Consider the following 24,071-nt stretch of genomic DNA (forward strand, 5'->3'; position numbering starts at 1 on the left):
GTCTCTCATTTTCACTGACGCTTTTCACTGAGTTCAAAAGGAGCCGCAGGATTTACCAAGTCCTTTCAAAACAAACTCCTAGCTAGCTAACTATCCCTGTGACTCTATAAAAACAAGGATGAATAAAGAGCCATTGCTTTGACAAAGCTATAATACCAGCATGGAAAATGAATTCTAAATGTGTGTGTGTGTGTGTGTGTGCGCGATTGGGCGTATCTCTTTCAGAGCGGTCTCACACCTCTCCACTTAGCGGCGCAGGAGGACAAAGTCAACGTGGCGGAAGTCCTGCTCAACCAGGGGGCGGACGTCGACCCCCAAACAAAGGTGATGGTCATGCTGTTTCTACGGCAACCACAGGGAACAGACCGTACAGACTATCACAGTGAAAGACCGTGGGACAAAGAGATGCCCTTGATTTCAACTCTCCTTGTCAATGATAGACCAGGGGTTATAGATGGTTAATTCATGTGTTTAGAATAGTGCTTTAAAGAATAGTGCTAAAGACCCACAACACAATGAAGTTACAGACATAAAGACTTGTATTGACGTTGTGTGTGTATGTGCGTTCGTGCGCGTGTGCGTGCGTGTTTGTGTATCTATTGTTTCCACCATTCTATACACTGGTCGATAAAATGATGAAGGAAAGACACACACACTTGGCTTCAGCACTGTGTTCTCCGGTGTGCCATGAATAAAGGATAGGAAGACACCTGAGTGGCAGGTGTTTGTGTCTGTATGTGCGTCACTACCAGTAACCTCCCTTGCTGGATGCAGCAGACCGCCCATCGTCACCCCCCATAGCAGGCTGCTCACGTTCACTAGACAGGGACACAGACAGAGAGAGACCTGCAGCAGCACAAGGTTACACAGCACAAGGTTACACACTGTGATGTGCTGACAGCACACTGGTTTACAGCCAAGGCTGTTCATCCATTCATATTTTCTATCAGGTGTCTCTATTAGAGAAGTGTTATGAAATTCTCGTTGTATAATAGGAATTTTGTGTCACACTTGTGTAAAGTTAATGTTAGTTACTTCCTACTCACACAAGGGCTGTGATGTCACAGGATTAGAAGTAACAAGCTCACATCTTGCTTTCTTCCTCTCTATCGTTCCCCCTTACTCTCTCTCTCTGTCCTTTCTTCCTCTCTATCGTTCCCCCTTACTCTCTCTCTCTGTCCTTTCTTCCTCTCTATCGTTCCCCCTTACTCTCTCTCTCTGTCCTTTCTTCCTCTCTATCGTTCCCCCTTACTCTCTCTCTCTCTGTCCTTTCTTCCTCTATCGTTCTCCCCCCCCCCCCCCTCTCTCTCTCTCTCTCTCTCGGTCCCTTGCCCTTGGGTTAAACAGATGGGATACACTCCGCTGCATGTGGCTTGTCACTATGGCAACGTCAAGATGGCAGACTTCCTCATACAGAACCAGGCCAGAGTTGATGGCAAAACAAAGGTAAACAACTGAAAGTCTGTCCCATGTGGTGTTCATGTGAGCTGAGCTTATTTACCTTTCAGATTGTCAGATTGTGTGTTTTTGGCTGACTCTCCCTAACACTCTCTTTGTTTTGGTACCACTCTCCCTCCCTTTCTCCCTCCCTCCCTATCACTCACTCACTCCCTTGCTGTCCTCCTGTTTATATTTTCTCCCTTATGTTTTCACTTTGCATTCCCCTCTCTCCTCTCCCGCTCATCCCTCCCTCTCTTTCTCTCTGTCTCTGTCTGCAGAACGGCTACACGCCCCTCCACCAGGCGGCGCAGCAGGGCCACACCCACATCATCAACCTGCTGCTGCAGCACGGAGCCTCTGCCAATCAGCTGACCGTGGTGAGTGAGGCATCATGGGAAAACCTGCTGTCTCAGCAGCTCTCTTCCAGAGGCCTCGGTCAGCAGGGTTACACAGAGACACACAGAGCAGCAGAACACATATAATAGTATACTGTATATACATAGTAATGGACACACACAAACACACACTAAAAACACAGACACACACACTAAAAACAGACTTCTACACAGAAACAAACACACACACACAAATACAGTATCATTGTACATTCACAAAGCACAGAAATACACACCCACACACACAGCACTAATGTGGCCACACTAACAAAGTAAAAACAAACACATATTACAACCTCCTATCATTTACAGCTCCATTTCTTCTCCCCCTCTTCACAGAACGGGAGCACAGCCTTGTCCATCGCCTGTCGCCTTGGTTACATCTCAGTGGTCGACACTCTCAGGCCGGTGACTGATGAGAATCTGACCTCTGTGGTAAGACGCCATGCCATGCATGTCTCTCTGTCTGTCTGTCTGTATATTTAGGTTTCTGTAGGTTTGTTTGTCTCTCTGTTTGCCTGATCCTCTATCTGTTTTTATGTGGACCAGTGGGGCCTAGCCACAGTGTTACAGCTTGTCTTTGTCCAGTGAATATTGCTTCTGGCGCTCAATTTGACTGTAAATCATGAAATGGAGAGTCCACTCACCTGGCATGAACACAGGCCTTTATCTCAACCGACACAGCAGCGGTGGAAGACTTGAGTTGTGTTCCATTGCTGTACAGGTTGCAGGTGTTGCTCACAGATTCACACACCCAAACACTAGGCCGGTTACCACACTTGAGACAGCTTGCAATACATAGCGTACTGATCTCTCTGTGTGTGTTATTGTGATACAAAGCAAATGGTCAATTTGCATTCCTAGTGGATGAAAAAACATGCCAATCCAGACTAGTGGTCTGTCTCTATGTACAGTATTTGTTACAGTCATCTGACCATGTGCTTGGAGTTCACTAACCTTGTGTGTTTATCTGTGTGTGGTGATCTAAAAGTACATAGTAAATTAATAAACATTTGTTTATTCCTCTGATGACATGGGGCCGAATCCTAACATGAGGTGTGCACATTGTGTACAACTCAAACCTTGACATCACTGGATGAGATACTGTATGCGTATCTCAAATTAGTACTTGGCCCTGAAACAGTATACAAGAGTAACTGCATGTGATTCCAGGAATGCTGTCTCACATGCTTAACTGTGTGAAAAGCCCAGGTTGAATCTCCTGTTGCTCCTCAAATAGATCTGTCGACGTGTCAGGAGGGATTTAATAATAGTGACACCCGGGGCCAATCAAAGGCCACTGGGTACAGCAGCATTCATCTGCATTATTCATGTCGGACTCTTTTCTCTTTTATCAATAGATTGCGACAGAAAAACACAAAATGAACATACCCGAGACCATGAACGAGTTTCTGGACATGTCCGACGATGAAGGTATGAGTATAAGTGATGATATGACTGTATCAAAACTTCCCTTATAACCTAAGCCGTGCATTACCCCATAAGCTGGCAGTGAGTTGACCGGTTGGGGTTGACCTGTGTTTTGTGGTTTCAAGGCATGTGATTCATATAGTATGCGTGGCTGCATCTCATATTAGTGAAAGTGTGCCATGTGATGCCTTATTAATATCCAATTTACTGTATGTATTCAAATCACACAGCTAAGGCTAATTTGCCGGAAATTCTCAATGAGGACTGTATTTCAGATGTTGACGAAGGTATTTGCCACATTTTTCTACGCAGTAGTTTTGTTTTTGTTTCACTCTTTTCATGTAACCCCATTCCTTCACCTGCGCCTCACCTGTTGGAAAGCTAACCATCTCGCCATCATTCCTGATACACTGCTTCACTGACTGTCCGCTGTTGCTAGGAGTTTTCCTGCCAATCTGGAACACACTAGCCAGAACACACCTCTTTCTCTCTGCTTCCTACACTGAAATGCAGCTTTCTCTTAGTATCTTGTTTGATCTACGTATCAGTAGTTGATGTCACCAAATGTAAATCAGCAGAGAAAGTAAGCCCCAGACACAAATTACGTTTGTGTTTGAGCTTTTGGACTTTTCTTTTGCTTGCGACAAGATACTGTATGTTTGGTGTGACTTATCCACAGTCATTCTGGTTACACTGCATGTAGCTAAGTTTTCGAGCCCTAGAGCAATTTGTGCTTTGAGGGACAGGCCTTCTTTTTAAATTTTTATTATTATTATTATTTAACTTTGTTGCCAAAATACCATGCATGGTAGTTACATGGTATTTCAATATCTTGGGTAAAAATACAGTAATAAGTTACTATACATTACTTGTCACTACAGAGTTACAATACTTGTAACTAGTAAAGTGTGTGGGACAAGTGTTGCTACAGGTTACCGATCTCAAGTTGCACTCTTATGCTGGGTGGATGAATACCAATGTATCAGTAGTTGTTAGGAAAACTTAATGTCATTAATTGCTTCCAAAACACTGGGTGACAACTGAAATGCACTGGGGAAAAGTGTAATCTAAGCAAGCCTAAATAGCTTATATTGAGTGATGAAAAATACATCTTACCAAGCTAAATTATCTAACGTCATTTGCAGTTAATATTGCATTTTTCATCCTAAAAAAGGCTTAATACAAGAAATGTATCGTATTTCAATATATTTTTCAATATATTTTACCTTAATAAGACAATATAAGATATTTAGTCTTGCTTAGATTTGCAGTGCATTTCAGTTGTCACCCAGTGTTTTGGAAGCAATTAACGGACACTACTGTAAAATGGATACATTTGTCCATGAGAGAGGTGTGGAGTTTCTGTGTCAGATGATACTGCTGGACTCAACAAGTTCGACACACTCACCTGGCGACTAATCAGAGTAGCCCCGTGGAGCTCAGTTGGTAGAGCATGGCGCTTGCACCGCCAGGGTTGTGGGTTCATTTCCCTCGGGGGTCAGTATGAAAATGTATGCACTCACTAACTGTAAGTCGCTCTGGATAAGAGCATCTGCTAAATGACAACAAAAAAAAATAAATATAAATAAAAATATATATATAAACACACACTGCAATGTTTACTGCTCTCAGTGTTCAATGCTTTGAAACATTGTAATGGCCTCTCATACAATACTGTAATGCTATAATCAAATTGGTAACAAATAGTTTACCTTATGTCAGCTGTTGAGGTTATCCTCACAGTTTACTACATTGCAAAATGGCCTTAGGTGTAAGATTGACCAAGGCAGGTATGGTGCCATGTGGCTCAGTTGGTAGAGCATGGAGCTTGCAATGCCAGGGTTGTGGGTTCGATTCCCATGGAGGACCAGTACTTAAGAACACAAAAATGTATGCACTCAATACTGTAAATGGCTCTGGATAAGAGCGTCTGCTAAATGATTAAGAAGTGTCTTGCAAAAGTATTCATCCCCCTTGGCGTTTTTCTTATTTTGTTGCATTACAACCTGTAATTTAAATGGATTTTTATTTGGATTTCATTGTAATGGACATACACAAAATAGTCCAAATTGGTGAAGTGAAATGAAAAAACTAACTTGTTTCAAAAAATTCTAGAAAATAAATAACGGAAAAGTGGTGCGTACATATGTATTCACCCCCTTTGCTATGAAGCCCCTAAATAAGATCTGGTGCAACCAATTACCTTCAAAAGTCACATAATTAGTTAAATAAAGTCCACCTGTGTACAATCTAAGTGTCACATGATCTGACACATGATCTCAGTATATATACACCTGTTCTGAAAGGCCCCAGAGTCTGCAACACCACTAAGCAAGGGGCACCACCAAGCAAGCGGCACCATGAAGACCAAGGAGCTCTCCAAACAGGTCAGGGACAAAGTTGTGGAGAAGTACAGATCAGGGTTGGGTTATAAAAAAATATCAGAAACTTTGAACATCCCACGGAGCACCATTTAAATCCATTATTAAAAAATGGAAAGAATATGGCACCACAACAAGGGCCGCCCACCAAAACTCACAAATATTAATCAGAGAGGCAACAAAGAGACCAAAGAAAACCCTGAAGGAGCTGCAAAGCTCCACAGCGGAGATTGGAGTATCTGTCCATAGGACCACTTTAAGCCGTACACTCCACAGAGCTGGGCTTTACAGAAAAGTGGGCAGAAAAAAGCCATTGCTTAAAGAAAAAAATAAGCAAACACGTTTGGTGTTCGCCAAAAGGCATGTGGGAGACTCCCCAAACATATGGAAGAAGGTACTCTGGTCAGACGAGACTAAAATTGAGCTATTTGGCCATCAGGGAAAACGCTATGTCTGGCGCAAACCCAACACTTCTCATCACCCCGAGAACACCATCCCCACAGTGAAGCATGGTGGTGGCAGCATCATGCTGTGGGGATGTTTTTCATCGGCAGGGATTGGGAAACTGGTCAGAATTGAAGGAATGATGGATGGCTCTAAATACAGGGAAATTCTTGAGGGAAACCTGTTTCAGTCTTCCAGAGATTTGAGACTGGGACGGAGGTTCACCTTCCAGCAGGACAATGACCCTAAGCATACTGCTAAAGCAACACTTGAGTGGTTTAAATGTCTTGGAATGGCCTAGTCAAAGCCCAGACCTCAATCCAATTGAGAATCTGTGGTATGACGTAAAGATTGCTGTACACAAAGCGGAACCCATCCAACTTGAAGGAGCTGGAGCAGTTTTGCCTTGAAGAATGGGCAAAAATGGGGGGGGGGGGGGGGGTGAATAGTTATGCATGCCCAACTTTTCAGTTTTTTTGTCTTATTTCTTGTTTGTTTCGCACACAAAAAAAATGTGCATCTTCAAAGTGGTAGGCATGTTGTGTAAATCAAATGATACAAACCCCCCCAAAATCCATTTTAGTTCCAGGTTGTAAGGCAACAAAATAGGAAAAATGCCAAGGGGGGTGAATACTTTCGCAAGCCACTGTAAAATGTATGCTGAAAACCATTCCTCTGGGAATGTGTCATTTGACAGTCTTACTGAAAAATTGCGTTACATCAGACCATGCATTACACCAGTAATCTGTCCACAGTGCGTGCATCTCTGTCTCCTTATGGAGGGAAATCCAATTGGCCATGACAGGTCACTCCTGTCCTGCTGTAGTCAAGAGTGCAGTGGCATGCTGATCCCACTACGCATTCCTTAGATCACCCTGTCTAAAAGAGATCACTAGTAATGATTTTAGCCTAATCCTCCCTAACACCCAAACTACATAAATATGTTGATTTAGAGGAGTAATGGCTTAGTGAGATATATGTAGGCTACTTTCTTTGAGAGACAAAAAGATGCACCAATGATCCGTTTTGGGGGGCAGTTTGGTCCACCCATTTGGAATGCAGCCAGATTTCCACTGTCCACCCCCCCTCCTCAGGAAAAAACCTAGTGGGTTGTCCTTCAGTGACTCTTTTCCCTTCAATCTCCCCAAACTGTTTATCCTGTGACCTAAAATAAGTATTTGTTTACATTCTGGATTAGACTATCAGATTACCGCGCAACAGACGAACCACAAACATTATTCAAACGCGACCTCTCTATCCCTCTGCCACTGTGTTTTCGGTGCCATTCAGCCTGCATTGACGGAGATGCTTTCCGGACTAGTGGACTTTCTCTTCAAATCCAATGAGATGAGCTTTAGCTGAGCCGACTAGAAAAGCAACCTTTTGTCGCGAATTTAAATGGCTTCCACTTTTACTCAGGGATGTGCTCTACCCGGAAAACTCCTCATAGTTTGAACTTTGTTTGCAGCAGGAGACGGAACGGCAGCGGTAGAGGTGCAGACTGCCCCTGCACTAGCAACAACTGCAGCAGTTACAGTAGGCTTTCGGACAGTCCCTGGCTGGAACGACAGACAAACGAGACAGTTCAATTTCGGGTTCTTTCAGCCGCAACTACATGACTGGGTGGGATTTTTTTCTGCCTCTCTCGTCTCTCTCTGGATTTATTGGTGGAAGTTAACTGTTCTGCAGATAATTGGAATATAAAGACAAACACGGGAATATAATAAGAGTGGTGACGGACATGGCTGTTTTTCTATGTAAGTCATAAAGGCTATATTTAATGGAGAAGTGCTGTCGAATGGAGGTGATACTGGGAATTGGTGCATAAAGCCATTTCGTACGTAGTCGAATGATTGTAGGCTACAGGGTAGCTGAGGCGGGAGAGAGCCGTGTGTGAGTGAGGGAGAGCGAGCTGGGAGAGGGAGAAGAGAATCGCTTGCTTGCTATGACGTATAGCCTTCAGTACTGCATTGGCTTTGAAAAACATTACTCACCTTTGACGTTCTACGGTCACTGTGTGAAAGGGAGCGTGTTGCAATGTAGCAAAGAGCTGTAGCGACATTGTAGCCCATCCGAGAAAGAGTGCGGCATTATCTGATGTACTAGGACTGCCGGGGGAGGGGCTGCGGTGGAAGAGTGAAGTGTTGCAGGCTGGGGTCGGAATAAGGGGGAAACGGGATACATTGTCGCTGCAAGGATTGCTGATTTTTTTTTCCCGCCTTGATAATCAAGGCGCTCTTGCTGATTGAGTTCTGCCAGCGTTTAATTACACTCTGCGCTTTTTGGCTTGAGTGTCAATACAAACTGCGTTTGGTTTTACTGGACAGGAGAGCTATGCTGCAAGTAGCTTTTGTCTATCTCCAAGCTAGTGGACTTCATTAGCCTATGAATAGATTGTAACGGATTTATTACCATGTCATTCATTTCAAGTAGCCTAGACCTATGAGTGTTGATGCTGCTATTTAGCTTCACTATAGCCCGATGAGTAGCCTACCAACTGAGCATAGGGCCTAGTACACTGGTCCAATAGTTATCAGAGTGACACTGATAAATTAGCCAAGGCCTGTTATAATGAGGTGGTGGTAAGGTTTTTCTAGGAGTACTGCAACTCTCTTCTTGCCCTGATTGCCTTTGAAGTAATGATGGGGGACTTTTCCACCAGGTGAGGATGCAATGACCGGTGACACTGACAAATATCTAAGGCCCCAGGACCTCAAGGAGCTGGGGGACGACTCTCTCCCGCAGGAGGGCTACATGGGGTTCAGCATAGGAGTCCGCTCAGCAAGGTATGTGACCATATTATGACATGATATGCTCTTGACCGTGATGTCATGTTTGGCATTGCCAGTGCGTTTGTTTATCCTATACACACAGGTTTAAGATGTGCTGATATGTTGATGATACTGTATGGGAGCAGTGAAATTGTAAGAAGTTGTGGTGATCTAAGTGTCCTTCATAGAAACATATGTTATAAAGATGTAATAAAGATGTTATTGGTTCAGCATAACTTCATGATTCAGCAGTTTGAGTATTTTACGGGCCATAAAATGACTATTGATCAATGACACTGATACCTACATGTAAACATATTGCCTTTGGTCAGATATGTATACGTTTTTGCCCACTACAGTATTCAAAGAGAGGATAAGCAGCTGTAGGCTAAGAATTGAGTGCCCAGTGGAAAACTGGCAAGCTTGGTTGAAAATACGTCATCACATTAGATGAGTATTGTCGAACCCACAGCACATCATTGGCCATCTATTGTGGTGCCCCTGACAGCTGGCAAATGCATGGGGATGGTCGACTGACTAAAAACAACAACGGTGTCAGGAAGCAGCACACTATGGGGAAAAAAACTGCCCAAAAACAGAACCACTGTTTTACACATCAAGAAAGAGGAGTTAGATCAGCTTTTAGGCTATAATGGATGGTGTGAGATGTTTATAATGTTTATCACATCATATATGAAGCGTGAACTCATTTCAGCTCTCCCTGGTTTGATGAATCAAGTCCAAGTGTTTGAATAAGGCTGTGTCACGTTTATAATCTCTAGAGAAGCTTTCGGAAGTTAATGTCACCAATTCCCAAAGCCATGTGACAAATGTAGTGATGGCTGCTTAGTCAGTAAAAGCTGGTGCTGATGTCTAAATCCAGTACTTTCTCTGATAAGGTATTGCATCTATAAACTATGTCACCATGTACTATCCTGTATACTGTGCTATGATACATCATGCTCTTATTTGAATCGCAAAGTAAACTGGTTGAATATGTGTGGTGAAAAGATATTGCTGACATGACCCGTGTAGCTCAGTTGGTAGAGCATGGCGTTTGCAACGCCAGGGTTGTGGGTTCGTTTCCCACGGGGGACCAGAAAAAAAATGTATGCACTCACTAACTGTAAGTCGCTCTGGATAAGAGCGTCTGCTAAATGACTAAAATGTAATGACTCTTTGCAGTGCTGGAAATGTTATGCTTTTTTAATTCAGTGAATTATTGTATTGATTGGTTAATGTATGGTGTCGAGCAGCTGCTTTCTTTTCCCCCAACCTTTCTGTTTATGACATCGGCCTTGCATGGTTTGCTCTCGGACTGAGCCACACATTCTAGTCTACACACACACACACACACACACACACACACACACACACACACACACACACACACACACACACACAGAGACACAGACACACACACAGACACGGAGACACACACACAGAGGCACACACACACACACACACACACAGAGACACACACAGACACTATGAGCCCAGGCTTGGAGCATACCCCATGCAAAAGCAGAGCATCAATGTCACATGGAAATAAACCACCTCTCTGCTTGGACGTTTTCAAAATGCTTTGCTCTTCACCACTCTCTTCTACGTTCTTTTCCTTTTTTTATTTCTTGCACTCTCTGTTTCTCACGCTAGCCCTAGGATCAGGTAAGAGCAGAAAGCACATTTCACCAAACATATTTCCCTCCCATGACCCATCCTCTGTGCATTGTGACTCCATGAACCATAGTCAGTCTTTGTGGTATACTTTCTCTGAGTTTATTGGTGACTTTATTTGGGAAACTTATTTTGAGCTCACTAATATGTTTCATCGCCTTATTTTCTCATCAGTCAATATAAACCCCTCATCATTTGCAAATAAACCAAGTAATATTTAACACAAGTTATGAATAGAGTACATGAGAAAATAAATGTGACAGTTTTGTGTTATGCCTTAATAATGGCAGGTGCTTTGCTTAGAGTTGATTAACCCAATTTTTTGTATGGTTCAAGGTGACACCCACCCCTTTATCATTTATCTGAAGGTGCCACTTTATGTAACTTCCAGGGATCAATATGTTTCAGTCCATTTTCAATCAGTATCAATCAAACAGTACTGCGGTATTGCTTACAAAGGAAAATATAATCCTTAAATATTACCTATAAAATTAACCATTCTGGTATGCAGAGATGGAAACGTCAAGGCCTCAATGGCTTATTGTCTAAAAATCCCGCATTGACCTATCTGACATCCAATGACAGACGCTCGCACACACGCGCACACACACACAAACACTTTACCTTGGATCTATATGATGAATGACAGAGTAATGATGGCAGAGCAATCATCCGCACAACCAACTCTTTAAACTGACACAGATAAGCAAATATTAACTTTCTTTCTAGATCAAATAACACTGCTTTATCTTAAAATGTAGGCTATGTGGAGAGAGAGTAAGAGTGAAAGAGAGCTGGTGAGAGAAAGCAGAAAGCATTGAGAGAAATAGGCATGGTAGTGTTCAGAATAGCAAAGAGGGAAGGGGTGAGGGGCAGAGGCAGATTGATCAAAGCCACTGAGAGGCATGAAATGGTACAGAAAGAAGCCGGAAGGAGCGAGTAGGGAGGGAGTGAAGGAAAGGAGAGAAGACTTCAGCTAAGTGCACCCGTTAAAATGTAATCGTGATACAACTCTGCACAAATAAAACCAAATGTAATTGAATTGGCGAGAGAAAGCTTGGGGGAGAGGAGGGAAGAGATAAAGAGGTTATAAAGAGGGAGGAAGGAGAGCTGTGAAGAGCAGACAGCAACACAGCGAGAGGAGGCAAAGCAGGTTTGGGATGCCAGATCATTCAGGCCGAGTGGAGTTGCTTAGAAACTTCAGTCTGCAGTGCTGAATAAAGGGCTTCTCTCTGTGCTGAATAGCATGCTGACTCAAACACGCTGTGCTCTGCATTTGTTCTCTCCCTCTCACTACACATACACACACACAGTTCATACACGTACGCATGGGCACACATACACAATACAGTGCAGCCCGACACTCGTGACTAGGTTATATACACATTTATTCTGAAAGAACATCTCTACAAGTATGTGTGTATACTCACAAACAGTGTAGGGCTACATTGTTTTAAAGGCCCAGTGCAGTCAAAAACGTGTTTTCCTGTGTTTTATATATATTTCCACACTATGAGGTTGGAAAAATACTGTGAACTTGTGAAAATGATGATATTGCCCTTTTAGTGTAAGATCTGTTTGAAAAGACCACCTGAAATTTCTGCCTGTTTCGGTCGGACAGAGTTTTGGCCTGTCTGGTGACCATTCCCAGACATTCCTATCGAAATTCTTGCTTGAGAAATGTATCTTTGCTAACAAGATATTTTTGTTACTGTTTGACCATTTTAATTGAAAACAATCACATTAAGGTACTTAATTGTTAACCAGAAATGATTTGATAGTTGGATAAAAACGGCTGCATTGGACCTTTAAAACAAGAGTTTGAGAAAAAGCTGAATGGGAGCAACAGCAGGAAAACATCACAGCACTGCAGAATGCAGCAAGACGGAGAGGACCATCATCCCTGTACCACCCAAACTAACACAGATAAATAAGAACCATTTGGTGGGTGCTTATATTCATCCTATTTCACACGTGCAAGTGTGTTTTAATAAGCATGTGTGATTATTATTATTTATTTTTTTACATATTCTTCATATCCCACTCTCCCTGAGACACCCTCAGATAGTGGGGTCACGGGCCAGGGTCTGCCATTATCAACAGCTACCCTGGAACAATTAGGGTTAAGTGCCTTGCTCAATGGCACATCGACAGATTTGTCACCTTGTCGGCTCAGGGATTCAAACTAGCGACATTTCGGTTACTGGCCCAACGCTCTAACAGCTAGGCTGCCTGCCGCCCAACCTGCTGATCCAAGTCATCTGGGAATTTAAAGACAAACACTTTGCCCATCCTAAAACTAATGTTTTATTGAATGAGCTACATTACTTTAACTGAATACCAAATAGCAAACTTCAAAGTAGTTTGAGATCATTTTTAGGGACCGTTATAACTAAATCTTTATTTAATAACCATAACGAATCCAGATGTTTAATTATTCAATTGAAATCCTCAAAGTTAGGACCATACTCTATGTAGTGTATAGTTACCACCTTATTGTTTGTTAGTAGATAAAATGTGATTCTTCATCCAGTGTCCTCTCTGAAACATCTAGTCAGTCTCTATTTGACCTCTTACATCCGTGTTCGTGATACAGACACACCTACAACTCCTTTCTCTCTCTCTCTCTCTCTCTCTCTCTCTCTCTCTCTCTCTCTCTCTCTCTCTCTCTAAAAACTGACTGACCTCACTCTCATTTCCATCTCTGAATAACTCCTACCTATCTATCTATCCCCAGCTGTGGGACTCTAATCTTGCTCTGCACTATATACCGTACATTGTACAGTGCAATTCAGTTCCCTGGAGGTTGCATGTAGTAATGGATTTTTTTTACTTTTCTTTTGGTTTGGGCCTGCTGTTCATTGTCACCCGCTGTGTTGCGTGGTAACATTTAAACACCCCAGCCTCCGCTCCTTCAGTTCGGATAGGTCCAACACCCTCAACCGCAGCTCCTACGCACGAGACAGCATGATGATAGAGGAGATCCTCGCCCCGACCAAGGACACGGTACGTCCTCCTAACATTCCTTTACCCCTTTCTTGTCTCTTTTTCTGTGATCACTCTCTCGGTTTCTCTATGTGTATCTCTTCCGCCTCGCTTCTCCTTGCTCTGTTTCTGGGTATTGCGTGAAACGGTTACATTTTTTATGTGAACTCTGAGATGGGGTCAATGATGGATTTAGCCTCCCCCTGGATCGTTGTCACAGTTTATTTCCAAGTGCTTATTTTGGGCTTTTTTGTTGATTTAGTTTATGTTGGGCACTTGTAGTGCTGAGGCCGTGCAGGACATTTTCTGTAAGAGCTGATTCAAACTTCCCTGTAGCCTCTGAAGGTTTCCAGCTGCCTTGGGAAAACCACACTGCAGTGTCCTGATTTGTCCTGTTTTGGGGATCACTATGCAGGATCTAAAACAGGAACTTTAACCTGATGTACTGTAAATAATATTTGCAACTTCACTGACATCATGTTCGACAAACAAATTCCCAGGAAAATATTTTGGGTCAAAGAGGAGACTTGTATTGGAATGCGTGTAAAATCTTGTTTTCTCAAATAGTAAAACATTTGTTTCCTCAACTTGTTTGTAAAATCTGATTAAAGCGATGTGTCCTGTGCTTTTTCCACAGCTTGAGGCATCATAGAACGCTCTGTAGTTTATCTGTTTCATATGATGATCATGTTTCATTCTTGGTGTTTTGTGATGTTTGTGGCACTATCAGATCTACTTATCAGAAATAAGGTTGTCTTTATGAAACCTTAAGAGGCCACTCTTTGCTAAAGACGAAATCTTGTGGTAAAAGCCACTGCAACCTCTTCTCAATGTATGAGTTGTTAGCCAATGACTGCCCACTGGGCACACATTGGTTGAATCAAAGTTGTTTCCACGTCATTTCAATGAAATTGCGTTGAACCAATGTGGAATAGACATTGAATTGATGTCTGTGCCCAGTGGGTAGGGACTGTTTGAAAAATCTCAAAGCTCTTCAAGTCCTATTTGTGGTTTCTCATCTGCTTCTCTTCCCTCTAAAGCTTCAGAGTGTCTGTAAAGACCTTTCCTACTTGGTTGACCCTCTCAATAAGGTATATGATGATGTCAGTAGATAGTTTCCTCGCTCTGCTCACGCTCTATGACCATCTCTCTGGCTCCATTCGTGTTTGTTTGTTTGGGCTCTGAAATTCTCATTCCATTCATTGGTCCTCATTTCAGTGAGGTAAATAGTTATTTATTTTCCCATGCGACTCCTGGTCACTGTAAATTCCCATGATTCATTTTTATACAAACAAATTATTGTTTCAGTTGGACATTTGCAACTTTTTGTGGTTAAAATGGTTAATCATATTCAGCATGTTCCATTGAAGCGATATTGAATGTTTTAGATGACAAAAACATGTTTCTGTGAGACTGTACGAGTCCTGTTAGATCACTTGTCTGTAGGGGTAAGGGATCATATTCTCTTATTGTGTGTTAGGAATGTAGACGGTCACAAAAGGTATCACCTCTTCTGTCTGTCTGTAGATCAGTGAGTGTCACCATCAGGTTAGGTCGTATACCATTGACCCTCCTCCTGTATGTGCTCTTCCACAGCACCTGGCTGTAACCCGGGACTACGATGCAGAGTGTCTGAGGCGCTACAGCTGGACCCCAGACACTATAGATCACAACAACACTGTGTCCAGCCCCATTCACTCAGGGTAAGAACCAGGCCTCTGCCAGCCAGTCTGACACCAAGCCACAGCTGGCTCTAGCCATGCCAGACTACAGCTAATCCAGACTCAGGAGAACGTTACTCTACATACTCCATTTGATCAGCCCAACAAAGACCCAGCTAGCAGTTGTCTGCAGTGAAATACTGTTATGAGGTTTTCCTTTCTGCAGTCTGTTGTGAAATTTTAATTTGCTGAGCCTCAGTGATGAATACTTTGAGGGAAGTCGCCCTCACATACATAATGGACTTGCACTGTGGATTACGTGATTTAGTCTTATTGGAAATGTACTTGACAGTCCAATGTCCTGACCTGGGCTCAGTACAGATGGAAGATACAGTATTTGGTGTTTTGTCAGGGCTCATGTACTGGGGTTGAGTGATAAGATGTCTACCCTTCTGGTTGCTATAATTTGAAAACAAGCTGTTGTAAAAGTGAACTTTGGTCTTTCAAATGAACCCTGCAGTGTTTGCTTAGAAGTGCATATTATGAAGTGTATGTGCAGGAATCTGTCTTGTCCTTTTTGTTATACAATCCTTTTTCTGTTATCTGTTATGCCACAACCGTTCATTCATTTCTGCCCCTTTCAATGCCCTCCATTTTTCAATTTCTCTTTTATTTTTATCCTTTCCTCTGACTTACATGACGAAATGCATCAGACCCTGAAAAACTAAATTGATTGTGCTGTATTACTAAATCTAGTTTTTTGCCTCCTGCATTGTTTTGGTCTTTATTTTGCAGCTTGTCCTCCCCGCTCCCTCAGTATGACTCCAGGTGATGATTGTGTCTGGTGATGTCACCATGATGTCACAGTTTCCACTACTTCCTCTTTCCTCTCTGTGCTCATGTCATCTGTGCGGTCTGGTCTCTCATCTGCACTGTGTAGCTGTAGTACTAGTGATGTGTTTTTGGATTTTCTCACTAAGGTGCCATCTGACAGTGCATATATGGATAAAGCCCCTCGAAAATCTATGAGCAGGCCTGCAGAGTGAACACATAGACGATGCCAAGCTTAGGCAAACATACAGTACTACTGTGCATTCGGAAAGTATTCAGACCCCTTGACTTTTTCCACATTTTGTTACGTTATTCTAAAATAAGGCTTTTTTTATCCTCATCAATCTACACACAATACCCCATAATGGCAAAGCAAAAACAGGTTTTTAGAAGTATTAGTAAAAAAAAGAAGTATTCGGACCCTTTACTCAGTACTTTGTTCAAGCATCTTTGGCAGCGATTACAGCCTCAAGTCTTCTTGGGTATGACGCTACAACCTTGGCACACCTGTATTTGGGGAGTTTCTCCCATTCTTCTCTGCAGATCCTCTCAAACTCTGTCAGGTTGGATGGGGAGCGTCGCTGCACAGCTATTTTCAGGTCTCTCCAGAGATGTTCGATCGGGTTCAAGTCCAGGCTCTGGCTGGGCCACTGAAGGACATTCAGAGACTTGTCCCGAAGCCACTCCTGCATTGTCTTGGCTGTGTGCTTAGGGTCGTTGTCCTGTTGGAAGGTGAACCTTCGCTCCAGTCTGAGGTCCTGAGCGCTCTGGAGCAGGTTTTCATCAAGGATCTCTCTGTACTTTGCTCCGTTCATCTTTGCCTCGATCCTGACTAGTATCCCAGTTCATGCCGCTGAAAAACATCCTCATAGCATGATACTGCCACCACCATGCTTCACAGTAGGGATGGTGCTAGGGTTCCTCCAGACGTGACGCTTGGCATTCAGGCCAAAGAGTTCAATCTTGGTTTCATTAGACCAGAGAATCTTGTTTCTCAAGGTCTGAGAGTCTTTAGGTGCCTTTTGGCCATCTCCAAGCGGGCTGTCATGTGCCTTTTACTGAGGAGTGGCTTCCGTCTGGCCACTACCATGAAGGCCTGATTGGTGGAGTGCTGCAGAGATGGTTGTCCTTCTGGAAGGTTCACTCATCTCCATAGAGGAACTCTGGAGCTCAGTCAGAGTGACCATAGGGTTCTTGGTCACCTCCCTGACCAAGGCCCTTCTCCCCTGATTGCTCAGTTTGGCCGGGCGGCCAGCTCTAGGAAAAGTCTTGGTGGTTCCAAACTTCTTCCATTTAAGAATGATGGAGGCCACTGTGTTCTTGGGGACCTTCAATGCTGCAGAAGTTTTTTGGTACCCTTCCCCAGCTCTGTTCCTCAACACAATCCTGTCTCGGAGCTCTACGGACAATTCCTTCGACCTCATGGCTTGGTTTTTGCTCTGACATGCACTGTCAACTGTGGGACCTTATATAAACAGGTGTGTGCCTTTCCAAATCATGTCCAATCTATTGAAATTACCACAGGTGGACTCCAATCAAGTTGTAGAAACATCTCAAGGATGATCAATGGAAACGGGATGCACCTGAGCTCAATTTCGAGTCTCATAGCAAAGGGTCAGAATACTTATGTAAATAAGGTATTTCTGTTTTTTTATTTTTAATACATGTGCAAGAATTTCTAAAAACCTATTTTCGCTTTGTCATTATAGGGTATTGCTGAGGATTTTTAAAAAAATCAATTTTATAATAAGGCTGTAACATGACAATGTGGAAAAGGTCAAGAGGTCTGAATACTTTCCGAAGGCACTGTATGTGGACAGTGAAATATACCACTATCCTGTACATAACATTGTGTATGGTATTAGGTTAGAGACTATTCCTGTAACAACTCAGCCAGATCAGCCATGTAGGGTATCTTTATTATTGTGCCTTTATCTTAGGTAAGGTTTTATGGCTTTATTGCACCTTAACAGCTGGCATACTATGTGAGGCATTTCAATTTAACATTCCCTTGTTTGCTCTACTAATAGCTTACTACTACTGGTGCCAGTTTCCACAATTCATGGGATGCCCAAACTGCATTTATTTAGTAGAATGTAACACGTCACGCATTAAACACATTCTTTCATTTGTGAATTAATTTAGTTTCTACTCGGGGTGAAACATTTGTGAAGGTGTGTTAATATCAGTCACTAATCATTGCTTCAGAGCGATTGATCTTGGCAGGAAACTCACCTTTACCATCTATTACAGCACCTCTTAGTTCTTTACAGATTCAGTGTCTTACAGGTTATTTTAAGACATTGTTAAGTGTCAGAGGTGAGACCTGCCAAGTTTGAGAATTCGAAGCACCATATCCTCTCTCTGTCTCTATTTCGCTCTAGTATTTTCTTTCTACTCTCTCTCTCTTTTCGGAGTGTTTGGGTGTAAGGTGGTCACAGCATGGGATTCGTCCGTCTCACGTGTCAGTGGTTATGGCCTCTCTCTCTCTTTTCCCACTTCCCCCTTCCTGGTCTAATATTTGTTTTCTGCGCCGGCAGATTCCTGGTCAGCTTCATGGTGGATGCCCGTGGGGGTTCCATGAGAGGAAGTCGAAGCAATGGCATGCGTATCATCATCCCGCCCCGGAAGTGCACGGCTCCTACCCGCATTACCTGCCGCCTGGCCAAGAGGCACAAGCTGGCCTACCCCCCGCCCATGGTGGAGGGAGAGGGCCTAGTCAGCCGGCTGGTGGAGGTCGGCCCCGCAGGAGCCCAGTTTCTGGGGTAGGTTTTTCCTTTCCCTTCTCGAAGCCACGGACCTCTATTTCATTTTTGCTCTTTGAATGTGAAGATCCACCATTTTGGCTCTAAGGGGGCACTGAACTAGCTCTGGGTGCTCTGCTCCATTCTAGACCTGTGATCGTGGAGATTCCTCATTTCGGCTCCATGAGGGGAAAGGAGAGGGAGCTGATCGTGCTCAGGAGCGACAACGGTGACACATGGAAGGAACACCAGTACGACTGCCATCCAAGTGACATCACAGACATTCTCAACGGGATGGACGAAGGTACGTTACACACAGGTCAACATTGCTAATGTAATTGAATACCCTCTCTGACACATCCAATCATACATACAGTGAGGGAAAAAAGTATTTGATCCCTTGCTGATTTTGTACGTTTGCCCACTGACAAAGACATGATCAGTCTATAATTTTAATGGTAGGTTTATTTGAACAGTGAGAGACAGAATAACAACAAAAATATCCAGAAAAACGCATGTCAAAAATGTTATAAATTGATTTGCATTTTAATGAGGGAAATAAGTATTTGACCCATCTGCAAAACATGACTTAGTACTTGGTGGCAAAACCCTTGTTGGCAATCACAGAGGTCAGACGTTTCTTGTAGTTGGCCACCAGGTTTGCACACATCTCAGGAGGGATTTTGTCCCACTCCTCTTTGCAGATCTTCTCCAAGTCATTAAGGTTTCGAGGCTGACGTTTGCCAACTCGAACCTTCAGCTCCCTCCACAGATCTTCATTGGGATTAAGGTCTGGAGACTGGCTAGGCCACTCCAGGACCTTAATGTGCTTCTTCTTGAGCCACTCCTTTGTTGCCTTGGCCGTGTGTTTTGGGTCATTGTCATGCTGTAATACCCATCCACGACCCATTTTCAATGCCCTTGCTGAGGGAAGGAGGTTCTCACCCAATATTTGACAGTACATGGCCCTGTCCATCGTCCCTTTGATGCGGTGAAGTTGTCCAGTCCCCTTAGCAGAAAAACACCCTCAAAGCATAATGTTTCCACCTCCCACGTTTGACGGTGGGGATGGTGTTCTTGGGGTCATAGGCAGCATTCCTCCTCCTCCAAACACGGCTAGTTGAGTTGATGCCAAAGAGCTCCATTTTGGTCTCATCTGACCACAACACTTTCACCCAGTTCTCCTCTGAATCATTCAGATGTTCATTGGCAAACTTCAGACGGGCCTGTATATGTGCTTCTTGAGCAGGGGGACCTTGCGGGCGCTGCAGGATTTCAGTCCTTCACGGCGTAGTGTGTTACCAATTGTTTTCTTGGTGACTATGGTCCCAGCTGCCTTGAGATCATTGACAAGATCCTCCCGTGTAGTTCTGGGCTGATTCCTCACGAGGTGAGATCTTGCATGGAGCCCCAGGCCGAGGGAGATTTGACAGTTATTTTGTGTTTCTTCCATTTGCGAATAATCGCACCAACTGTTGTCACCTTCTCACCAAGCTGCTTGGCGATGGTCTTGTAGCCCATTCCAGCCTTGTGTAGGTCTACAATCTTGTCCCTGACATCCTTGGAGAGCTCTTTGGTCTAGGCCATGGTGGAGAGTTTGGAATCTGATTGATTGATTGCTTCTGTGGACAGGTGTCTTTTATACAGGTAACAAGCTGAGATTAGGAGCACTCCCTTTAAGATTGTGCTCCTAATCTCAGCTCGTTACCTGTATAAAAGACACCTGGGAGCCAGAAATCTTTCTGATTGAGAGGGGGTCAAATACTTATTTCCCTCATTAAAATGCAAATCAATTTATAACATTTTTGACATGTGTTTTTCTGGATTATTTTGTTGTTATTCTGTCTCTCGCTGTTCAAATAAACCTACCATTAAAATTATAGACTGATCATTTCTTTGTCAGTGGGCAAACGTACAAAATCAGCAGGGGATCAAATACTTTTTTCCCTCACTGTAACATATTGAATATCCTTCATCCATCTATGTTTGTTAATGTGTTCTCCAACAGAACTGGACAGCAATGCTGACCTGGAGAAGAAGCGGATCTGTCGGATTATCACCAGGGACTTCCCCCAGTACTTTGCTGTGGTGTCCAGAATCAAGCAGGAGAGTAACCACATGGGTCCAGAGGGCGGGACTCTGACCAGCCTGACCGTGCCCATGGTCCAGGCCTCGTTCCCACAGGGGGCGCTCACCAAGAAGATACGCGTTGGCCTGCAGGTCTGAACACAAAGTCAATCAGTTAGCTGTACTCTTTAGGAACTCAATTAGTCTCTGTTTTGTGTTAAGCTTTGACCTTATTTTCCAACGTTTTGGCTAAGAGCATGGTTTTGATTCATGATGAGTTGGCTACTTTCATTCTATTGAGATTTATTTGCATGACATTCTTGTAAAAGATAATGGCTTTTCTCAGTACTACATGTATTTTGCTAATTTGAACAAATGAGAGAGCATTGATTCACCTCTTTCATTCCCCCTTCCCCCCCTCCCTTCAGGCTCAGCCAGTCCCAGATGACATGGTGAGGAATCTCCTCGGCAACAGGGCCACCTTCAGCCCTATCGTTACCGTGGAGCCCAGGAGGAGGAAGTTCCACAAGCCCATTACCATGACGATCCCTGTCCCGCCCCGATCGGCAGAGGGCCACCCCAGTGGACCCAGGGGGGACTCCACCCCCTGCCTGCGCCTCCTCTGCAGCATCACAGGCAAGTCCATGTTTTGAACAACCTCTGTGGCTGAGAACATACCTCCATTGAAATTGGTTCAGACCTTCAATGATAACAAGGTTCACTCCTACTTGGAGACAGGATGGGAGGACAGGGTTTGCAGTAGGTGGAAATGAGGCTAACCAGGGATGGGGATTTGTCTTTTCTCGTGGTTTTCCAACCAGGTGGAACATCTCCTGCCCAGTGGGAGGACATTACAGGGACTACTCCGCTGTCCTTCGTCACAGACTGTGTTTCCTTCACCACAAACGTGTCGGCCAGGTAAGGCCATGCTTTCTCACATGCTCCCAACCAGTTAACACGCTACCCAGGACTATTTGCTACCCGGACTAGAGCCTGATATTACCAGAGAGCACTGCTTGGCTTTAGTCAGTAGATTATTTTAGTCATATGCCTCAGCACTTTTCAATGTGAGACCAAGCTGATATGATTTAGACCTTAGACCTTCATTGGGAGGGTTGCTAGGCTGCAGAATATCCTCTGATTTGATTAACATGGCGATTTGAAATATGAATCAACTATTTTTGTGCGAGCTGGTGAATATATTTTAGAGCATAGTATGGAGGTGAACGTTTCAGCTCAGAGCTATATACTATCACCCATCCAAACAATACATGTCATTTAATGTAGTAAGAACCAATTCTTCTTACTCCAAGAGTAAGCTATAATACGGCATTTGTATTGAAAGTGTAGCCACCCACTCATTGGCAAGTCCGTGGATTTAGGTCAGTGGTTATCATCAAAGCTTTGCGAAGCTTTTGTATGCATTATAATGTTTATGGCCCCATCAACCAAGCTCTTGCCAAAAAGACACTGGTTGGCTTCAACATCCATATTAAGCATTACTTATCCCCTCTGTTTCTTCCTTACCTCCAGGTTCTGGCTTGCAGACTGTCACCAGATTCCTGAGACGGTCGTTCTGGCCTCTCAGCTATACCGGGAGCTGATCTGTGTGCCATACCTGGCCAAGTTTGTGGTGTTTGCCAAGATGAACGATCCTGTTGAGTCACGCCTCCGCTGCTTCTGCATGACGGACGACAAGGTGGACAAGACTCTGGAACAACAGGAGAACTTCGAAGAAGTGGCCAGAAGCAAAGACATCGAGGTGGGTCTGACTTGCACCAACACACTTGTCCGCACACACACACAAAATATGTTGACACAGGTCACAGATACATGGTTTATCTGAATTGACATGACAATGATTTTACAGGTCTTGGAGGGCAAGCCTATACATGTGGATTGCTATGGCAACTTATCTCCTCTTACCAAGAGTGGGCAGCAGCTGATCTTCAACTTCTTCTCTTTCAAAGAGAACCGGCTTCCATTCAATGTGAAGGTAGTGTCACGTTTTCATCCTCCTCTTATATGTAATAAGGTCACACTTCTATTATAGAGGTATGCCAGAGTTTGATCGTCCTTCAAACATGCTGACATGTAAGCTCTAATGCTCATTTCAAACATGCTGACATGTAAGCTCTAATGCTCATTTCAAACATGCTGACATGTAAGCTCTAATGCTCATTTCAAACATGCTGACATGTTGTAAGCTCTAATGCTCATTTCAAACATGCTGACATGTTGTAAGCTCTAATGCTCATTTCAAACATGCTGACATGTTGTAAGCTCTAATGCTCATTTCAAACATGCTGACATGTTGTAAGCTCTAATGCTCATTTCAAACATGCTGACATGTTGTAAGCTCTAATGCTCATTTCAAACATGCTGACATGTTGTAAGCTCTAATGCTAATTTCAATTTTTGACACGTATTACTTTTTTAAGCACCAAAAAAAATAATGTCAGTCTACTCTAGGGCTGTTCAATGTGGGTCCTGGAGGGCCGAAACACTTCAGGTTTTAATCCTCTCCTTCTAATCAGGGACTACTTCAGACCTGGGACACCACATGAGTGCAATTAACTACCAGGTAGAAACAAAAACCAGAAGTGTTTCGGCTCTCCAGGACCGGAATTGAATAGCCCTGATCTACTCTATTGTATATCTTGTATAGAAATCGATTAATGTTTTTATTGGACATGTGTTGTTGCTCCTTAGGTCAGAGACATGGGCCAAGAACCATGCGGTCGACTCTCATTCTTGAAAGAGCCGAAAACCTCTAAAGGTCTTCCACAGACTGCCATATGCAATTTGAATATCACACTGCCAACTCATAAGAAGGTAGGTGGATATTTGAATGATATATTCTCTGGGCCATATCATGTCATCCTCATGTAAATGAATTGAATAACCGAGTACAGTAACAGCAGTGATACCAGAGTGGAGATGTTGACCTCCGTTTGGTTAGAATGCCTGCTGCTTGTGTCTTTTATTGCCAATGCCAATTATATTCCCCCACAAAAACACACATTCAGTCATACACATTATGTTACTCATTTGCCTGGCTCAAAGTGTGGCAGAGTAATATGCCTACATTATGGTGGCATTTCTTTATGTGGTGTTCAAAAACTCTGAATTACATTACTTTTTGCTTCTTTTCTGGGTCTTTGGTGGGCTGTGGACTATTTAATTATATGGCTTTTTCTAAGCCCATATGGTTTGCTGCCCTCAGCTGCTCCATTTTCATTTT

At 43.4% G+C, this 24,071-nt stretch overlaps 1 protein-coding gene across 1 annotated transcript in view; it reads left to right on the forward strand.

Moving 5' to 3' along the window:
- Positions 1 to 262: 262 nt before the first annotated feature.
- Positions 263 to 24,071, forward strand: part of LOC311110847 (ankyrin-3-like) — a 43,041-nt gene continuing 19,232 nt past the window's right edge. The window contains exons 1-20 of the mRNA XM_084153439.1: positions 263 to 324; positions 1,348 to 1,446; positions 1,719 to 1,817; positions 2,175 to 2,270; positions 3,197 to 3,269; positions 3,497 to 3,553; positions 8,754 to 8,877; positions 10,519 to 10,530; positions 13,443 to 13,545; positions 14,565 to 14,615; positions 15,121 to 15,227; positions 15,981 to 16,013; positions 18,557 to 18,781; positions 18,910 to 19,064; positions 20,769 to 20,980; positions 21,256 to 21,463; positions 21,649 to 21,745; positions 22,361 to 22,589; positions 22,698 to 22,823; positions 23,540 to 23,662. Coding sequence (XP_084009565.1) covers positions 1,348 to 1,446; positions 1,719 to 1,817; positions 2,175 to 2,270; positions 3,197 to 3,269; positions 3,497 to 3,553; positions 8,754 to 8,877; positions 10,519 to 10,530; positions 13,443 to 13,545; positions 14,565 to 14,615; positions 15,121 to 15,227; positions 15,981 to 16,013; positions 18,557 to 18,781; positions 18,910 to 19,064; positions 20,769 to 20,980; positions 21,256 to 21,463; positions 21,649 to 21,745; positions 22,361 to 22,589; positions 22,698 to 22,823; positions 23,540 to 23,662 — 2,229 coding nt within the window. The 5' untranslated portion in view covers positions 263 to 324. The remainder of the gene's footprint in view (positions 325 to 1,347; positions 1,447 to 1,718; positions 1,818 to 2,174; positions 2,271 to 3,196; positions 3,270 to 3,496; positions 3,554 to 8,753; positions 8,878 to 10,518; positions 10,531 to 13,442; positions 13,546 to 14,564; positions 14,616 to 15,120; positions 15,228 to 15,980; positions 16,014 to 18,556; positions 18,782 to 18,909; positions 19,065 to 20,768; positions 20,981 to 21,255; positions 21,464 to 21,648; positions 21,746 to 22,360; positions 22,590 to 22,697; positions 22,824 to 23,539; positions 23,663 to 24,071) is intronic.

Source organism: Coregonus lavaretus (genome assembly GCF_964263955.1).
Source record: "Coregonus lavaretus genome assembly, chromosome: 36".
Classification (NCBI taxonomy): domain Eukaryota; kingdom Metazoa; phylum Chordata; class Actinopteri; order Salmoniformes; family Salmonidae; genus Coregonus; species Coregonus lavaretus.